The sequence below is a fragment of the Chiloscyllium plagiosum genome, chromosome 5, assembly GCF_004010195.1.
Source record: "Chiloscyllium plagiosum isolate BGI_BamShark_2017 chromosome 5, ASM401019v2, whole genome shotgun sequence".
Lineage (NCBI taxonomy): Eukaryota > Metazoa > Chordata > Chondrichthyes > Orectolobiformes > Hemiscylliidae > Chiloscyllium > Chiloscyllium plagiosum.
In genome coordinates this window covers 79,226,181-79,244,263 of record NC_057714.1, presented here as the reverse complement: position 1 = coordinate 79,244,263, position 18,083 = coordinate 79,226,181, and the positions used below count along the sequence as shown (strand labels likewise).

At 43.2% G+C, this 18,083-nt stretch overlaps 1 protein-coding gene across 6 annotated transcripts in view; it reads right to left on the bottom strand.

Moving 5' to 3' along the window:
• Positions 1–18,083, bottom strand: part of armc3 (armadillo repeat containing 3) — a 201,039-nt gene that overhangs the window by 148,756 nt on the left and 34,200 nt on the right. For all 6 annotated transcript variants that reach the window (XM_043690445.1, XM_043690444.1, XM_043690441.1 and 3 more), the window contains exons 2-4: positions 16,909–16,995; positions 15,638–15,686; positions 10,493–10,610 (exon numbers count right to left, since the gene is read on the bottom strand). In XM_043690445.1, the coding sequence (XP_043546380.1) occupies positions 10,493–10,610; positions 15,638–15,685 (166 nt within the window). In that variant the 5' untranslated portion in view covers position 15,686; positions 16,909–16,995. The remainder of the gene's footprint in view (positions 1–10,492; positions 10,611–15,637; positions 15,687–16,908; positions 16,996–18,083) is intronic.

Sequence of the window (18,083 nt, the reverse complement as noted above, 5' to 3'; positions counted from 1 at the left end):
GTGGTGGTTGGAGGGGCGGGGCTCAAGGGCGGAGGAGCGGGAAGTGGAAGAGATGTGGTGCAGAGCATCGTCGACCACGTCTGGGGGGAAATTGCGGTCCTTGAAGAAGAAGGCCATCTGGGTTGTACGGTTTTGGAACTGGTCCTCCTGGGAGCAGATGCGGCGGAGACGAAGGAATTGGGAATATGGGATGTCGTTTTTACAGGGGGGAGGGTGAGAGGAGGTGTAGTCTAGGTAGCTGTGGGAGTCGGTTGATTCGGTCGCCCAAGATAGAAATGGAAAGGTCTAGGAAGGGGAGGGAGGAGTCTGAGACGGTCCAGGTGAATTTGAGGTCAGGGTGGAAGGTGTTGGTAAAGTGGATGAACTGTTCAACCTCCTCGTGGTAGCACGAGGCAGCGCCGATACAGTCATCGATATAGCGGAGGAAAAGGTGGGGAGTGGTGCCAGTGTAGCTGCAGAAGATGGACTGTTCCACATATCCTACGAAGAGGCAGGCATAGCTGGGGCCCATGCGGGTGCCCATGGCTACTCCTTTCGTTTGGAGGAAGTGGGAGGATTGGAAAGAGGGTGTCAGTGGAAGGGTACTGGTTAGTACGGCGGGAAAGGAAGAAGCGGAGGGCTTTGAGTCCTTCGTGATGGGGGATGGAGGTGTACAGGGTCTGGATGTCCATGGTGAAGATAAGGCGTTGGGGACCGGGGAAGCGAAAATCATGGAGGAGGTGGAGGGCGTGGGTGGTGTCCCGCATGGAGGAGGTGGAGGGCATGGGTGGTGTTAATTCATTTGGTCCTGTATAATCAATGATGAGCCTGTAGCTCCCCTCAGGCTTTAGTACTGGCAATGTTGGGGAATTAGTTGTACTTGTGGTTTCTTTCAGGATTCCCTGTTTCACTAGTCCTTTCACTATCTCCACAACTGCTTTTTGTGCTTCGGGTTTATTGGGTATTGCCAGTGGGGCTTATGCTCTGGTCTGAGAACCCTTATTGGGTCTATGTTAACTAGACCTGTATCTAACTTTATTTCTGCTCACACTCCAGGGATGGAGGAACAAATGGCTCCAAATCCCCCCTTTGCGAGGTTCAAGTCCCTACTGGTGACTGTAGCCACTTTAACAGTTTCAAGGTGACTTGTAAGTTTCCCAATCTCAGTCTTTCAACCGTCCTGCCTGGGCCAAATCAATTTCCCTTTTGCGCAATCAATTAGAACATTATATTCTCTTATGAGGTCATTGCCCATTATGGTTACCTCGTTATTTTGGCATACATAGAATTTCATGGGGATATATAGATATTGTTTCATTTTGGATGTAGGTTTGCTTGCTGAGCTGAAAGGTTCATTTCCAGACGTTTCATTACTCTACTAGATAACATCTTCAGTGGACCTGAAAATTCCTGCTTTCTATTTATACACTTGGGTTTCTTTGGGTAGGTGATGTCATTTCCTGTGGTGAAGTCACTTGCTGTTCCTTTTCTCAGGGGGTGGTAGATGGGGTCTAACTTGATATGTTTATTGAGAGAGTTCCAGTTGGAATTCTCATGCCTGTCTTTGTTTGGTTTGTACTAGGATGGATGTATTGTCCCAGTCGAAGTGGTGTCCTTCCTCATCCGTATGCGAGGATAGTAGTGAGAGAGGGTCATGTCTTTTTGTGGCTAGCTGGTGTCTTTGATGATCTTCAGGAAATGACTGCCAGACTACTCAGACCCTTTGGCATCATGGTAGCCCACAAACCCACCAATACACTAAAACAGCAGCTAATGAACTTGAAAGTCCCTATACAAACAATGAGCAAAACTAACGTCATTTACAATATACCGTGCAAGGACTGTAACACTACATTGGACAAACAGGTAGAAAACTAGCCATCAGGATACATGAACACCAACTAGCCACAAAAAGACATGACCCTCTCTCACTAGTATACATCTTGTGATACAATAGGTCAGCGATGAGATTATTGTCTTTGTGACATAATTTGTTTATAGTATTCATTGCAGAATCGTTGATAGTTTCGACACAGTCATTGTCAGTTCCAGCACAGCTTTTGTTAGTTCCAATGTCTGCACGGAAGTCCATTGCTATATTAATGGGTACTAATCACTCTTCCAGTGAAGGACAATTACTGCAACCCTGGCTATTAGCACTTCGTATTGAGTCTGTATCAAGCTGTTAGCATTTCTATCAAAAAGTGTTGGCTGGACCCACACACTTCAGTGGGCAGTATACGTTACTCATGTGTATTCTCTTCCCCCACCTGCCTTAAACTAATCAACTAGGTTGTGAGTGCATTATGCTGGCATTCTGGTGGCCCCAGGCAGTGTCTGTATTTGCTCTACTGTTTCTCTCCATATTGTTGTCTAGTGGCCATCTTATGTGTCAATGGCCAACTGATGACTCAGCAGCCATCTTGTATGTCTGTATGCCTAGTGTCACTCTGCCCGTGCCATCTCCCACTTCAGTACTGAGGGACAAGATATATGCACATTTAGTAGAAAATAGACTAGTTACTGACAGCCAGCATGGTTTTTAGGAGGAAGGTCATGTCTCACCAGCCTGATTACATTTTTTAAGAGGTATTTGGCTGATATATTGGTCTCCTTCAAAGACTGCAATTTCCCCTCCCACGTGGTCAACTATGCTCTCCCGTGCATCTCCTCCACTTCCCGCACCTCTGCCCTTGAACCCCAGCCCTCCAATCACAACAAGGATAGAACTCCATGGTCCTCACCAGCTTCCAGATACATCGCATCATCCTCCGCCATTTCCACCACCTACAAACAGACCCCACCAGAGACATATTTCCCTCCCCACTGCTATCTGTGTTTCAGAGAGACCTTTCCCTCTGCAACTCCCTTGTCAGATCCATGCTCCCACACACCAAACCACCTCCCCACCCCACCCCACCCCCACAACACTCCATCCTGGCACCTTCCCCTGCCAACGCAAGAAGTGCAAAACCTGCACCCACACCTCCATCCAAGGCCCCAAAGGATCCTTCCATATCCGACAGAAATTTACCTGTACTTCCACACCTGTTATCTACTGCATTCATTGCACCCAATGTGGTCTCCTCTACATCGGGGAGGCAGGATGCAAACTTGCGGATCGTTTCAGAGAACATCTCTGGGACACCCGTACCAACCAATCATACCTTCCCGTGGCCAAACACTAACTCCCCCAAGGACACGCAGGTTCTGGGCCTCCTCCATCACCGAACCCTAACCACCCAACATCTGGAGGAAGAATGCCTCATCTTCCACCTTGGGACTCTGCAACCACACAGGATCGATGTGGATTTCACCAGTTTCCTCATTGCACCTCCCTGTACCTTATCCCACTCCCAAGCTTCCAACTCGGCACCACCCTCTAGACCTGTCCATCTTCCTTCTGTTACGACATGGGGTAAACTCTCCTGCTCAATTTAAAACCAGTAACACAGAAAAGATTTATCTCATGCAGTAATCTGAAAATTCAATAGGTCAATAACTAGTTAAAGTAAAAATTAACAACTTTATTTCTTAAAGCATGAGGATAATTAACAACTATTTACAATTCCTTACTCTAACCTATATTTTACCTTCTCTTTTATAATAAAACTCCCGATTACGATTTACAAAACAAAACTTATCTCAAAAACAAGGCAGCTTTAGGTTTTGCAGATGCCGGTGTTGGACTGGGTGGTTGTCACCTGATGAAGGAGCGGCGCTCTGAAAGCTAGTGATTCCAATTAAACCTGTTGGACTATAACCTGGTGTTGTGTGACTTTTAACTAAGCAGCTTTAGATTCACTTCTGTATTTTGGTCTTCTTTTCTTTTTCTTGGGGATTCTGCTTCATAGGTTACTGATCGATAAAGGTACTTCTAAGACAGCTATTTTTCAGGCAGTCTATATACATGCTGGTAGCTTGGCAGTTCTCCTCTCAACTGTTCAATTTTCCCTGGTCTTATACCCCCAAAGCATTGGATTGTATCATTGGCTTTTAAGATTGCCAATATACTAAATGCAAACTGGATTGAAGTTTGGTATTTGTTTTTTTTAAAAAAGATTCCCTACAGTGTGGAAACAGGCCCTTCAGCCCAACAAGTCCACACCGACCCTCTTAAGAATAACCCATCCAGACCCATTTCCCTCTGACTAATGCACCTAACACTATGGGCAATTTAGCATGGCCAATTCACCTGAGCTGCACATCTTTGGACTGTGGGAGGAAACCGGAGCACCTAGAGAAAAGTCACGCACCCACCCAAGGCTGGAATCAGAGGGGAAAGAATAGAAGGGAACATGAGTGGCAACTTTTTTTTTAAAAAACACAAGAGGTGGTATACCTAGGGATCTGCCAGAAGAAGTGATTGAGCAGACACATTAACAACATTTAAAAAGGCATTTGGACAAATACATGATAGGAAAGAATTAGAAGGATATGGGCCAATTGCAGGGAAATGGGGTTAGCGTGGACCGATATTTTGGTCAGTATGGACCAGTTTAGGCCAAAGGGCATGTCCCTGTGCTGTAAGACTCTGACTCTCGAGGTGACAACGAAAATTGATGAGAAAAGGGTTGTGGATGTAGTTTATATGGAATTTAGTAAGGTATTTGACAAAGTCCCACACCACAGATTGGTACAAAAACTAAAATCACTTAGGATTCAGGATGGGCTGGCTAAAAGGATACACAGTTCAAAAAGGGTGGCGCTGGAAATGCACAGCAGTTCGGATGCTGCCTGACTGGTTGTGCTTTTCCAACACCACCTTTTGACTCTGACTCTCTAGCATCTACAGTCCTCACTTTCTCCTTGAGGGTTACAAAACTGACTTGGTCATAGAAGATAGTGGATAGCTATAGAAGGGTCGTTTTCATACTGGAGACTGACAACTAGTGGTGTTCCACAAGGATCAGTCAAAGGCCCTCTATTGTTTGTGGTATATATAAATGATCAGGAGGAAAGTGTGCGTGGTCTGATTAGGAAGTTTACAGATGACGCAAAGATTGGTGGAGTTGCTGATAGTGCCAAAGATTGTGAAAGGATATAACAGGTTATAGGTAGATTGGCGACTCGGGCACAGAAATGGCAGGTGGAGTTTATTCCAGACTGATACAAGGTGATGCATTTTGGAGGATCAAATTTAATGTCATATAATGTAAATGGCAGAACCCTTTGGAACATTAATATGCAGATGGATCTGGGTGTGCAGGTCCACAGTTCCCTGGAAGTGGCAACACGGGTGGCCAAAGTGATTAAGAAGGCATACGGCCTACTTGCCTTCAATCAGCTGGGGCATGGAGTATATGAGTTGACAAACCAGGTCGCAGCTATATAAAACCTTGTTAGGCCACATTTGGAGTAGTGTGTGCAGTTTTGGTTGCCACTATATCAGGAGAACGTAGAAGCTTTGGAGTGCAGAGAAGATTCACCAGGATGCTGCCTGCTCTTGAGAGCATTGGCTATGAGGAAAGGTTAAAACGATGAGGATTGCTGGAAAGACAGCAGCTGAGAAGAGACCTGATAGATGTCTACAAAATTATGAGAGGCATAGATAGGGTGATAATCGGAGGCTTTTTTGCAGGGTTGAAGTTTCAATTATAAGGAGGCACAGGTTCAAGGTGAGAGGGGAATAATTTAAGGGAGATGTGCGAGGGAATTTTTTCATGCAGAGAGTGGTAGGAGCCTGTAACATACTGCCGAAAGAGAGGATGGAAGCAGGCATATTGGTGACATTTACGAGGCATCTGGATGGTTGCATGAATACGGAGGGAAGAGAGGGATATGGCCAAATAAAGGCAGAAAAAAAAGTTTGTTTTTTAGTTTAATTAGAGCATGATGATCGGCACAGGCCTGGAGGCCTGAAGGGCCTGTTCCTGTGTGCTGTCCAACTCTTTGTATTTTGTTCTAACATTCTGATTTGAAGCACCAAGTTTTAAGAGGTTTACAATCATGTAAATTTGTATAAATTACAGATCCACTGACTTTCCAAAACTAAGTGCTTTAACATACTCCATATAAAGTTTCATTTGAAGCCTTGACACAGAAGATTGACACAACATTGAGATTTTAAACTGGAGAATCACTTACATTGCCCCAGGTATTATACATGAAATGACAACACCATTTAGTGACCTCAAAGTGTTTTGATTGTTAAACTTAAAAGTAAGTAGCACTTTTACATTTATAAGGTTGCAGCAGTATTTAATACTTGATGAATCAGGATAATGTTTTTATAAATCTGTTCTACAGTGCTTGCAGTTTGACTATAAGGAGATTCACAGGACTAAAATCCTTTGTGACCAATACAATTCAGATTCATCATCAGTATCATGTACTCCTTCAGAATTCTCTTTTCATGTTCCATTTTGAACCACTCTGTCTCTCTGCTTTCAATATTCCACCACAGAGTCAGAGACATACAGCATGAAAACAGACCCTTCGGTCCAACTCGTCCACGCCTACCAGATATCCTAACCTAATCTAGTCCCATTTGCTAGCACTTGGCCCGTATCCCTCTAAACCCTTCCAATTCATGTACCCATCCAGATGCCTTTTAAGTGCCGTAATTCTACCATCTTCTATGACTATAATGGTATTTAATGCCATATCTAAATCATCTGCTAACTATTCTTTCAGAATTCCTGCGATTCCTTCCCAACAAAATTCTGGCCATAGTACTGAACTTGTTGTCCACAACTAGCCTCTATCCGAGTTGTTCCGGTAGAGCTACAATACTGGCATCTAGATGCCAATATGGAAAATTTCCCAGCTCTATCACTTACACAAAAAAACAAACAGGTGAAATCCAACTCTGCCCAGTCAGCCTATTTTTGATCATAAGTAAAGTGATGGAAGGGATCATCAACAGTGCTTTCAAGCAACACTTGCTCAGAAAAAACCTGGTCTATAGAGTTCTACCTGGGTCATTCAGCTGATATCAGCACAGCATTTGTTCATATATGAACAAAAGAGCTGAATTCCAGAGGTGAGGTGGGCATGACTGCTTTTGACATCAACACTACATTTCACCATGTGTGGCATCAAGAAGCTGGTTGGAATCATACCTATCATAAAGGAAGATCGTTCTAGTTGATGGAGATCAGTTATCTCAGCCCCAGGGTGTCTCTGCAAGGGTTCCTCAAGTTAGTATCCTAGGACCAAACATCTTCAGCTGCTTCAATGTTCTTTCCTCCATTATAAGTCTGAAGTGGGGAGATTCACTGATGATTGCACAATGCTCAACAGACTCAATGTTTCGAATCCAATGACTCTACATCAGGTGAAGAGTCATCAGGTTTGACCCATTAACTTTCTCCCAGAGATGCTGCCAGACCTACTGATGAATTACAGCAACTTCTGTTTTTGTTTCAGATCTCCATAATCCACCATTCTGTTTTATTTTACTATTTGTTGTTTATCAGATACTGAAGTAGAATGCAAGAAGAGGTGGACAATATAGAGGTTTGATCTGACAAGCAGCAACCAACATACATTCCACTCAAGTGCTAGGCAATATAACCATTATAGATTGACTTTCAATGACTTTACCAATGCTGGATCTCTCCTACCAACATCCTGGGTGTTAACTTTGACTGGAAAATGAACTCAACTAGCCATGTAAATACTATGGCTACAAGTCAGAGACTAGGAATGCTGTGGCAAATCATTCATCCCCTGACTCCCAAATCCGATCCACCATTTATAGCGCACACGTCTGGAGTGAAATGGAATAACTCTCCACTTGCCTGGATGAGTCGAAAAATGTGGTGCTGGAAAAGCATAGCAGGTTAAGCAGCATCTGAGGACCAGCAGAATTGATGTTTTGGGCATAAGCCCTTCATCAGGAATGTGGAGGTGGGGGTTGGAGACGGGGGCTGAGAAGGCAATAGGTAGATGCAGGTGGAGGTGATAGGGATAGGATGGAACAGAGAGTGCAGTGAATAGGTGGGAAGGAAGATGGACGGTAGGACAGCTCAACATGACAATGCCAAGTTGGAGGGCTGGACCTGGGATAGGGTGGTGGGAGGGGAGATGAGGAAACTGGTGAAGTCGACGTTGATGCTGTGTGATTGGAGGGTCCCAAGGTAGAAGATGAGGCGTTCTTCCTCCAGACATCAAGTGGCTTCGATTTGGCAGTGGAGGAGGCCCAGGGCTTGCATGTCCTTGGGGGAGTGGGATGGGGAGTTGAAATGGTCAGCTACAAGGCAGAGTGGCTGTTTGGTGTATGTCCCTGAAACATTCTGCGAGTTGGTGTCCTGTCTCACCAATGTACAGGAGATCACAATGAGAGCAACAGACAAAGTAGATGAGGTTCTGGATTAGTAGTGCTGGAAAAGCATAGCAGTTCAGGCAGCATCCGAGGAGCAGTAAAATCGACATTTCGGGCAAAAGCCCTTCCCGATGAAGGGCTTTTGCCCAAAACGTTGATTTTACTGCTCCTCAGATGCTGCCTGAACTGCTGTGCTTTTCCAGAACCACTAATCCAGAATCTGGTTTCCAGCATCTACAGTCATTGTTTTTACAGTAGATGAGGTGTCTGGAGGTGCAGGAAAATCTCTGCTGAATGTGGAAAGATCCTTTGGAGCCTTAAATGGAGGTGGGGGTGGTGGGGGAGGTGTGGGCACAGGTTTTACACTGCTTATGGTGGCAAGGGAAGGTGCTGGGAGTGGAAGATTGGGTTGGTGGGGGGAGTGGACCTAATGAGGGAGCCACTGAGGGAATGGTCTCTGCAGAATGCCGGTAGGGCTGGGGGGGGAAATATATCACTGGTGGTGGGTCTTATTGTCGGAGGCTGAAATGGCGGAGGATAATGCGCTGTATCCAGACGTAGAAGGGGAGGTCGGGGGGGGGTTCTATCCTTGTTGCAGTTGGAGGTGTGGGGCTCAAGGGTGGAGGTGCAGGAAGTGGAGGAGATGCGCTGGAGAGCATTGTTAATCACCTGGGAGGGGAAATCACAATCCTTAAAGTAGGAAGCCATCTGGGATGAACTGGAGTGGAATTACTACTGCTGGGAGCAGATACTGTGGAGGCAGAGGAATTGGGAGTAAGGGATAGCACTTTTACATTAGGAAGGCTGGGAGGAGGTGTAGTCCAGGTAGCTGCGGGGGTTGGTGGGTTTGAAGTAGATGTCCATGTTGAATCAGTTGCTGGAGACGGAGAGGTCCAGGAAGGGGAGGGAGGTGTCCAAAATGATTCAACTGAACTGGAGGTCAGGGTAGAAGGTGTTCATGAAGTTGAAGAACTGTTCAACTTCTTCATGGGAGCACAAGGTGATGGCAATACAGTCATCCACGTAGCAGAGGAAAAGTTGCCAGAGTAGGTGCGGAAGATAGACTGTCCCATGTATACTGTTCCACGTATCCGAAGAGGCAGGCATAACTGAGGCCCATCTGGATGCCCATTGCTACTCCTTTGGTCTGAAGGAAGTGGGAAGTTTTAAAGGAAAAATTGTTGAGGGTGAGGACAAGTTCCGCCAAATGTATGCGTCAGTGGAGGGCTACTGGTTGGGTCAGCGGCAAAAGAAGAAACGGAGAGTTTGGAGGTCTTCGTCATGGCGGGTGGATGTATCTTGGACTGGATGTCCACAGTTAAGGTGAGGCATTGGGGGCCGGGGTAACGAAAGTCATGGAGGAGGTGGAGGGCGTGGGTGGTGTCCCGAATGTATGTGGGGAGCTCCTGGACCAAGGGAGACAGGACAATGTCAAGAAACGAGAAGATAAGGTTGGTGGGGCAAGAACAAGCAGAAACAATAGGTCGACCAGGGCAGTCAGGTTTGTGAATTTTGGGTAAGAGATAGAACTAGATGGTACGGGACTGTGGGACTGAGGCTGGAGGCTGTGGATAGGAGAGCCCCTAAGATATGAGGTTGTGGATGGTCCGGGAGATGATGGTTTGGTGAGGAGAGGTGAGGTGGTTATAAAGGGGGCAGTAGGAGGAGATGTTCTTGAGTTGGCGCCTGCCTTCAGTGGTGTAGAGGTCGGTGCACCAAACTACCACTGCACCCCACCCCACTCCATGTCCGCTGATTTAATGATGAGGTTGTGGTTGGAGTGGAGGGAATGGAGGGCTGCGCTTTGTGAAAGAGAGAGGTTGAATTGGGTGGGAGGGGTGGATAGGTTGAGATGGTCAACGTCGCGGCGGCTGTGCGTTTCCAGCACCACACTTTTTGATTCTGAACTCCAGCATCCACAGTCCTTGCAGTGAGTGCAGTTCTAACAACCTTCAAGAAATTGAAGTCGTACAGGGTAAAGCAGCTGATGACAAACCTCATAAGGAATCTTACACAAAATTACACATTACTACAACTACAACAATGCCACTATTTCAGATATACATGCAAATATTACCTTTTGAAGAAATATCAAAATTAAAACGTATTAATTGATGTTTAATTCTATAAAAGCAATGCAACAACGATGCAACGATAAAGTATTCTAAATGATATCATTATGTGACCAGATCATGCAATATTAACATCATGTGATATAATAAATATAATTTAAATTAAACTAACCTTTTTCGGCAAACTTGTATATGGCTTCACATGCTTTAAGCAAAATTTCATCCTCTGGTGAATCCAGCATAAGAACTACAGTCTGTACATTTTTGCTCTCAATAATAAGTGAATTAAACTGTTGAAGACAGTAGAGTTTGTGAGTATATTTAAATAGTTGATCACTGCAAGAAATTAATAAACATCATTGGTGTAATGTCCATTTTGCATGCATTACCTATCAAACTAGATGAAAAACCTGTTTAGAAGACCTATTCCTCTCAATGTTCAGAACAGCTCTGAATGGAACTGAAAGTGGAATTGTTAACAAACAGCTCAACCATGACCTTACCGTACAAGGAAGGTCAATGAGAAAACAAACAAAGATTCAAATAAAAGGAAAATACTGCGGATGCTGGATATCTGAAGCATGAAATGCTGGAGAGACTTGGCAAATCTGGCAGGATATGTTGAGAGAGAAACAGCATTAACACTTCAAGTCCAGTGCAATCTTCATCAAGATTCAGAATTCTTGCCCTCGCAGCATTGTGAGAAGTGACATGAAGTGAGAATTGACCTCACCTGACAAAAGAGCAGTGCTCCTAAAGTTTGTAATTTTCAATAAACCTGTTGGACTATAACCTGGTGTTGTGTGACTTTGGACTTTGTCCACCCCAGTACACCTGCATCTCTACATTGCAGCATTGTGGTCTATATGCAGCCGATGAATTGCAGAAGTCCAAGCAGGCAGTTCACCACCACTTTTTCAAGGGCAACCAGGGTTAGGCGATAAGTGCTGGCCAGCCTGTAATGCACCCGTCTGATAAGAAAATGCAAAACTGAAAGGAGTTGGAAAACAAATGTTCTTACACTTCTGACAAGTTGGGGTGGGGGAGGTCAGGGTTTGGAGAAGCAAAGGGAACAGACAGTGTGGAGATCCAGGATGGGAGGGTGGTCATAGGGGGGCGTGGACCTGACCAGGTACTCCCATCACCAAACCATCATCTCCCAGACCATACAGAACCTCATGTATCACCTCAGGGGATCTCCCACCCACAGCTTCCAACCTCATAGTCCGGGAACCCCGCACTGCCCGGTTCTACATCCTTCCCAAGATCCACAAGCCTGACCACCCTGGCCGACCCATTGTCTCAGCATGCTCCTGCCCCACTGAACTCATCTCTACCTACCGCGACACTGTCCTATTCCCCCTAGTCCAGGAACTCCCCACATACGTTCGAAATACGGGGTAGACCATTTAGGACAGAGCTCAGGAGAAACTTCTTCACCCAGAGAGTGGTGGCTGTGTGGAATGCTCTGCCCCAGAGGGCAGTGGAGGCCCACTCTCTGGATTCATTGAAGAAAGAGTTGGATAGAGCTCTCAAAGAATCAAGGGTTATGGAGATAAGGCAGGAACAGGATACTGATTAAGGATGATCAGCCATGATCATATTGAATGGCAGTGCAGGCTCGAAGGGCTGAATGGCCTACTCCTACACCTATTGTCTATTGTCTATTGTCAGAAGTGGAGATATCTACTGGTGAGTGCACAATGATCAGCACTATTCACAACTCCTCAGATACTAAAGCAATCCATGTTGAACAAGACATGGACAATATTGCAGGCCCAGGCTGACAGGTAGCAAGTAAAATTCATGCCACACAAATACAATGCAATGGCTATCTCCAATAACTGGCAATCTAATCACTGCCCCTTGATATTCAATGGCTGTCAACATCCTAGGAGTTACCATTGACCAGGAACTCAGACTGGTTCAGAGTCAGTGTGCTATGACAGCGAGCAGACACCCCAGAGGTGAAGCCTGGTTCAGTCCATGAGCTGGATATGTTCCCATGAGCACACAGTTTCATTGCTGCATCTTAAAAATAATAGTTGACAGTGCAGCCAGAGGTTCAGCATTGAATTTCAGAAGCATACTTTAAGTGGATCAGAGATATGCTGGCTCTGTGAAGGAGCAGATCACCAATAGTACTTCCCAGCTTCTCCCAGTAGCCTCCTTGATGGATAATAATGCAATTCTCTCTTGAATGCCTGAATTGAATCTGCCTCTACTATACTCTGGTAGTGCTTTTTAGATTCCAACCATTCGCTGTGTGAAAAAGCTTTTCCTTATGCTTTGTTCACCAATTAACTTAAATCTGTGCCCATCTGTTCTCAATCCTTCATCTATGTGATCACCACCTCCTATCTACTCTGTTCAGATTTGTCTCATGATTTGGAACACCTCCACCAAGTTAAATTAATATTTTATTCAACCAGGAAATTGGTCCCAATTTTTCCTATTAATCTACACAACTGAAGTTTCCCATCCCTAGAACCATTCTTGTGAATCTTGCCTGCACATTTTCTAATATCTTCACATCCTGCCTTAAGTGTGACCTGCAGAAGGGAAGAAAACTGAATACTCCTGCTGAGGCTGAACTAGGAATCCATTTAAATTGAACATGGAAAGGTAAAACATAGCAGCAAGATTAGGCCATTTGGCCCTTTGATCATTCAATGTGATTGTGGTTGATCATTCAACTCGGTACCCCATTTCTCTCTATACTCCTTAATCGCTATAGCCCGAATAACCATATTTAACTATTTCTTGAAAACATCCAATGTATTGGTGTCAATTGTTTTCTGTAACAGAGAATTCCACAGGCTCACCACTCTCTGGCTGAAGAGATTTCTCCTTACCTCAGTCCTAAATGGCCTACTTTGTATCCTTGGACTGTGCCTCTGAGTTCTGGACTCCCTGGTCATCAGAAGCATCCACCCCCACCCCCCTCATTTATCTCTCCACCCTTCAGGCTCTCTGCCTGTATTCCTGATGAAGGGCTTTTGCCCGAAACGTCGATTTTACTGCTCCTCGGATGCTGCCTGAACGGCTGTGCTTTTCCAGCACCACTAATCGATAATCTGGTTTCCAGCATCTGCAGTCATTGTTTTTACCAATAAAATTCAACCCACTGATTTCATTTCATTGGGCATTCTACTCCCACCTCTCCTCCCTCATTCAAATCCAGTGGTCAAGCCTCCATCAAAACTGCAGTGAGATTTGGAGTCAAATGTTTAACCTTTCTACAGCATTTCCATTTAGTATTCCTATTTGTGAAGACTCTTGGCATTATTTTTGTTAAAGGTGTCAACTACTTTGCATAAATTCTTATAAGGCAGTCCCAAAGGATTGAGGATGATGTGTTTCTTTTGCAATTTGAATTCTGAGCAGTATTCTCACTAATTTTTTTTAATCGTCTGCATGGACTTCCAAGGTCCATGTGGGTTATGACTTTTGGAACCAATTTGGCATTAGAAGTTCAATTGCTATTTGCAGTAACACAGCTTAGAGGTAGTGTTAGTTGAGAGATATCTAAATCTATTGCTTGATCTGCAGAATCTGCCATATATGGACAGGTGGTATTTGGTGATTTATGCAGAGAGCTTCCAGCCACGATTGAGTTTTAAGTAGAGAGGTTTCTTCAGAAGTCTGAAGTGTCAGATGTACAAACAAATTAGCCCAGCCAGCACAGCTGAATTTATGTAATTAGCAATTTGTTTTGTTGCCTTAGAAGAAGATGCTACTATTAGACTGCCTTTCTTTCTACTCAATTTGGAGAATCTTGAGAAAGCATCACTGATGGTACTTCTTCAATGCTTTGAGATGTATCCTGCAGGTTGTCCAAGTTTTCACCACATGCAAGAGTTCAGAGTTTACTATTGTCTTGTAAACCATGACCTTAGTCCCATATTAGAGGTCCTGATCATCAAATATTTATTTGCCCAGTCAGCAAAAGGCTCAGCTGGCATTTGAAAGTAACAATAAATTGTCATATACGCGTGCCTTTATCAAGAGGAGGCTCCTAAGATATGGTGAATGGTACACATTTTCTAGGATCTCAATATTGATTTTAATCAAATGGGGAGGTGTTGTGTTGTTGGAGTTTCAGATGAGGATCTTGTTGACTAGTTATTTAGAGAAAAGCGCATTTTCTGATAAGCCTTGCAGAAGGAATTGACTAACTTAGAGCTCAGATTTTGAGTAAGTGGGCACATACTGAAGTTCAACTAATGAATTTGGAGTCATTTTGGATTGATGGTGTAGAGCATTTTTCTATCAATTCTCTATATTATCCTAAGGCCTGTGGGTAATTTTCTGGAGGTATTGTACAATATTGCAAGGAGCAAGAATGGAGAAGGAGGCTGGGGCTATTTGAAGACAGTTTTCATCAAAATGAGGTCTGTGGTAGTTTCACTGGTGAGCACCATGGCTTGCATGTTATCTTGGAATAGGCAAAGGATGGCAAACAATTTGTGAGGGCAGTCAAAGTTGAAGATATTCAATTAGTTTTTACAGCTGACAGAATCAAAGTATTTTCGGAGTTCAGAAAAGAGAACACACAGTGCTCGTTGCTGTTGTTCCTTATGTTTTCCTATAATTTAAAACTATGTTTGTGGATTGTCTTATGAATTAGACAAATGCAGCTGAAAGGCTGGTGAGGAAAATTACCAAAGACAATGTGTCAGGATGTTATCTGCTGAATCGATAGGCCTAAAAAAAAATCAGCCGAGATCTAAAAACTATGGAATTCCCTATGTAATTTATTTGACTCAGGTTATCTAGTGGACAATATTCTCTCTAGGGGCTCCACCGCCTCAACACCCCACATACAAGTCAGTCCCTTAGGCACAGCCAAGGTAAAAAAAGGGACTGAAAACTTTAATAAATCAACTATGTAGTCCAAAAACAATTTGAAGGTATGTTGCTATTGGAACTTAATAAAGCTCCATATGAGGTTTTTGAAAAAGAATTTAACATAGATGGAACTAATAGCAGATTAAAACTTTTTAGGCAATAAAAACAAATTTAAGCATTAATAGAAAAGGACCCTTTCCAGCCAGAGGGATGAATAGTAGAGTTTGGCAAGTCTTTATCAAGTCCCTTGCTACTTACACTGTTCATAACCAAACAAATGCAGAGTGAATTTTCGATACAGCAAAATTTAATCCAGAATTTAACTTTTGTGAAACAAAAGTTCAAATAAAATGTGGATTTATGCCTAATCATACTTTGCTAAATCAAATATTTTTGCAAAGACTAGTCAAGATATGAAATATTTCACTGAGTTTTGTGGACATTAATATTTTAAAAAGTAACTTACCGCATCTTTTGGAGATGCCTCAACTTCCTTCTTTTGTTTCTTACCCATCCTATGTGAAAGAAAAAGTACAGATACGCGTGAACAAATTATGTTAGTAAACATCTAAATAACTTCTTAATCTAGTCAGTCTACTCAGAATATGTCACACAAATCTCCATATAGTACAAAGATATATATGAGCATAAGAACATTCAACTCAAGAGCAGCAGTAGTCCATGCAGCACTAAATAGCTCATGCCTGCCCCATCACTCAATAAGATCATATCTGATCTCATTATGTCAATAACCTTTCTCCCACTTACTTTTCAGGAATCTAACTGCCTCCAACTTTAAGGTCTCTGCTTCCATCACCCTTTGATTCCAAAACTTCAGGACCTTCTGTGAGAAAAACCATTCTCCTAATCTCTGCTTCAAATGGGCAAGCTATTATTTTTAAAATGTAAGTCCTAAATCTAGATTCTCTCACAAATGAAATATCATATTCCACATTCATAAGATCCCTGGGGAACTCATGTACTTCATCAAGTTACCTCTTCCTCTTCTAAACTCCAGCAGCTACAAGCTTAACCTGTCCAACCATTCCTCATAATACAAGTCATCTATTCCAAGTATCCTAGAATCACAATTGTTACAGTGCAGAAGAAGACTACTTAACTCTGTGTCCAAACTATCTTTCTCAGCATTTTAATTTATTGCCAATCTCCTGCCTTTTCAAAAGAGAAGGCATATCAGACTCAGTTAAATTAACTTCATTTCTCTCTCCACAGATGCGGCCTGCTGAGTTTCTCCAGCACTTTCTATTTTCACATATACAGCCAAGTCTTTGTGCTCCTGCAAATCCTTTACAGTAGTACCTTTTATTTTATACTGTCTATGTTCTTTGCATAAAAGTAAATCACCTCACACGTCGCTGTATTGAACTTCATCTGTCGGAAATCCTCCCACTCCACCACCATGTCAATATCCTTGTGATATTCTACACTGTCCACCTCACAGTTTACAATTCCCCAGTTTTATGTTGTCTGCAACTTTGAAAATATCCTCTGCATGCATCTAGATCATTTATACACTTGTGTCAAGGAAAACAAGCATCCCACTAAAAGACCTTCTTCCAACCCGAAGAATACCAATGACCTTTACTCTATTTATTATTCCTCAACTAATTTATATTCACATTGGTACTATCCCTTTCATTTCTTTCATTCATTTTTATGACACTGCATTTGAGATTTTTGGTTACCTGGTTCACTGTAGCAGTTCTGGACACCTACCTCTATCCCCTGGTTAAGAAGATCTTGCTGCTTCAAGATATCACTCTGTTAAGATGAATGTGACCAAAATAGCTGTATTCAATCATCCTAAGCATAATCAAAATAGAACAGTTGCAAATATTAATTTGAATGAATTACTGTTCTACAAAGCAAAGTCAATGATGGTGGAATGCCTTGAGATATCTGTTATCTGCCCTGTTCTACACTGCAGAAGCTTTTGAGACTTCGCACTTTGTAAAGTTTAAATGGACAGGTCTGGAATCCTTGAATTACTTAAAAGTCAAGTGCAGAGGTCATTAAGACAAAACAGTCCGCAGGTGAATCCAGAAGAGAAGTCATGCAGCTTAGAAAAAAAATGTTGGTCCCAATCAATTCTTTACTAATTTAGAGTGTGTTTGTGTTACCCAATACAGTAAATTTTGAATCCTCCTCATTTTTATACTCATCCATAGATTAATTCCCTCCCTCTGCAACTTACCTACACTTACACAAATTCCTGCATACTTTGGTCCTCTGGCATTAGTTTTTAGTACATTTGTATTCCCTTCACCATTCATGGCACGTTTTTCTATACTGTCTGAAAGTCCCATCTTAAATCACATCAACAGTAAAAGCTCTCACAATATGCATAATTTTAATAGTAAATTAGAATAGCACACTATTTTATTAACTCAATCTGTGCCTTTACTTCATTAGCCTTTGTATTTCAACTTGTAAAGTGCTTCAGAACATTTTATATATTAAAGCTGTTATACAATTGCAAGTTGTAATGTGTACTGTTCCTCAGTGGGTAGCTTTGCTGCCTCACAGTGCCATGGATCTGGATTTGATTGCAGCCTTGGGTGACTGTGTGGAGTTTGAACATTCTCCCAGTGTCTGCTTGGGTTTCCATTAGATGCTCCGGTTTCCTCCCACATCCAAAGATGAACTGGTTAGGTGGATTGGCCAAGCTAAATTGTCTGCAGGTCCGGGATGTAGGCTAGGTGCATTAGCCACCGTATGTGTGAGGTCACGGGATAGGGTAGGATTCTGGGGTGGTATTCAGAGGGTCAGTGCAGACTCAATAGACTGAATGTCTTCTTTCTGCAATGTAGGGATTCTATGATTCTGTGAACTTGTGGCTGATTGGTTAAGGTGATGGAGGTATTCCTGTGCAATTTTGAATTCTGCTAACC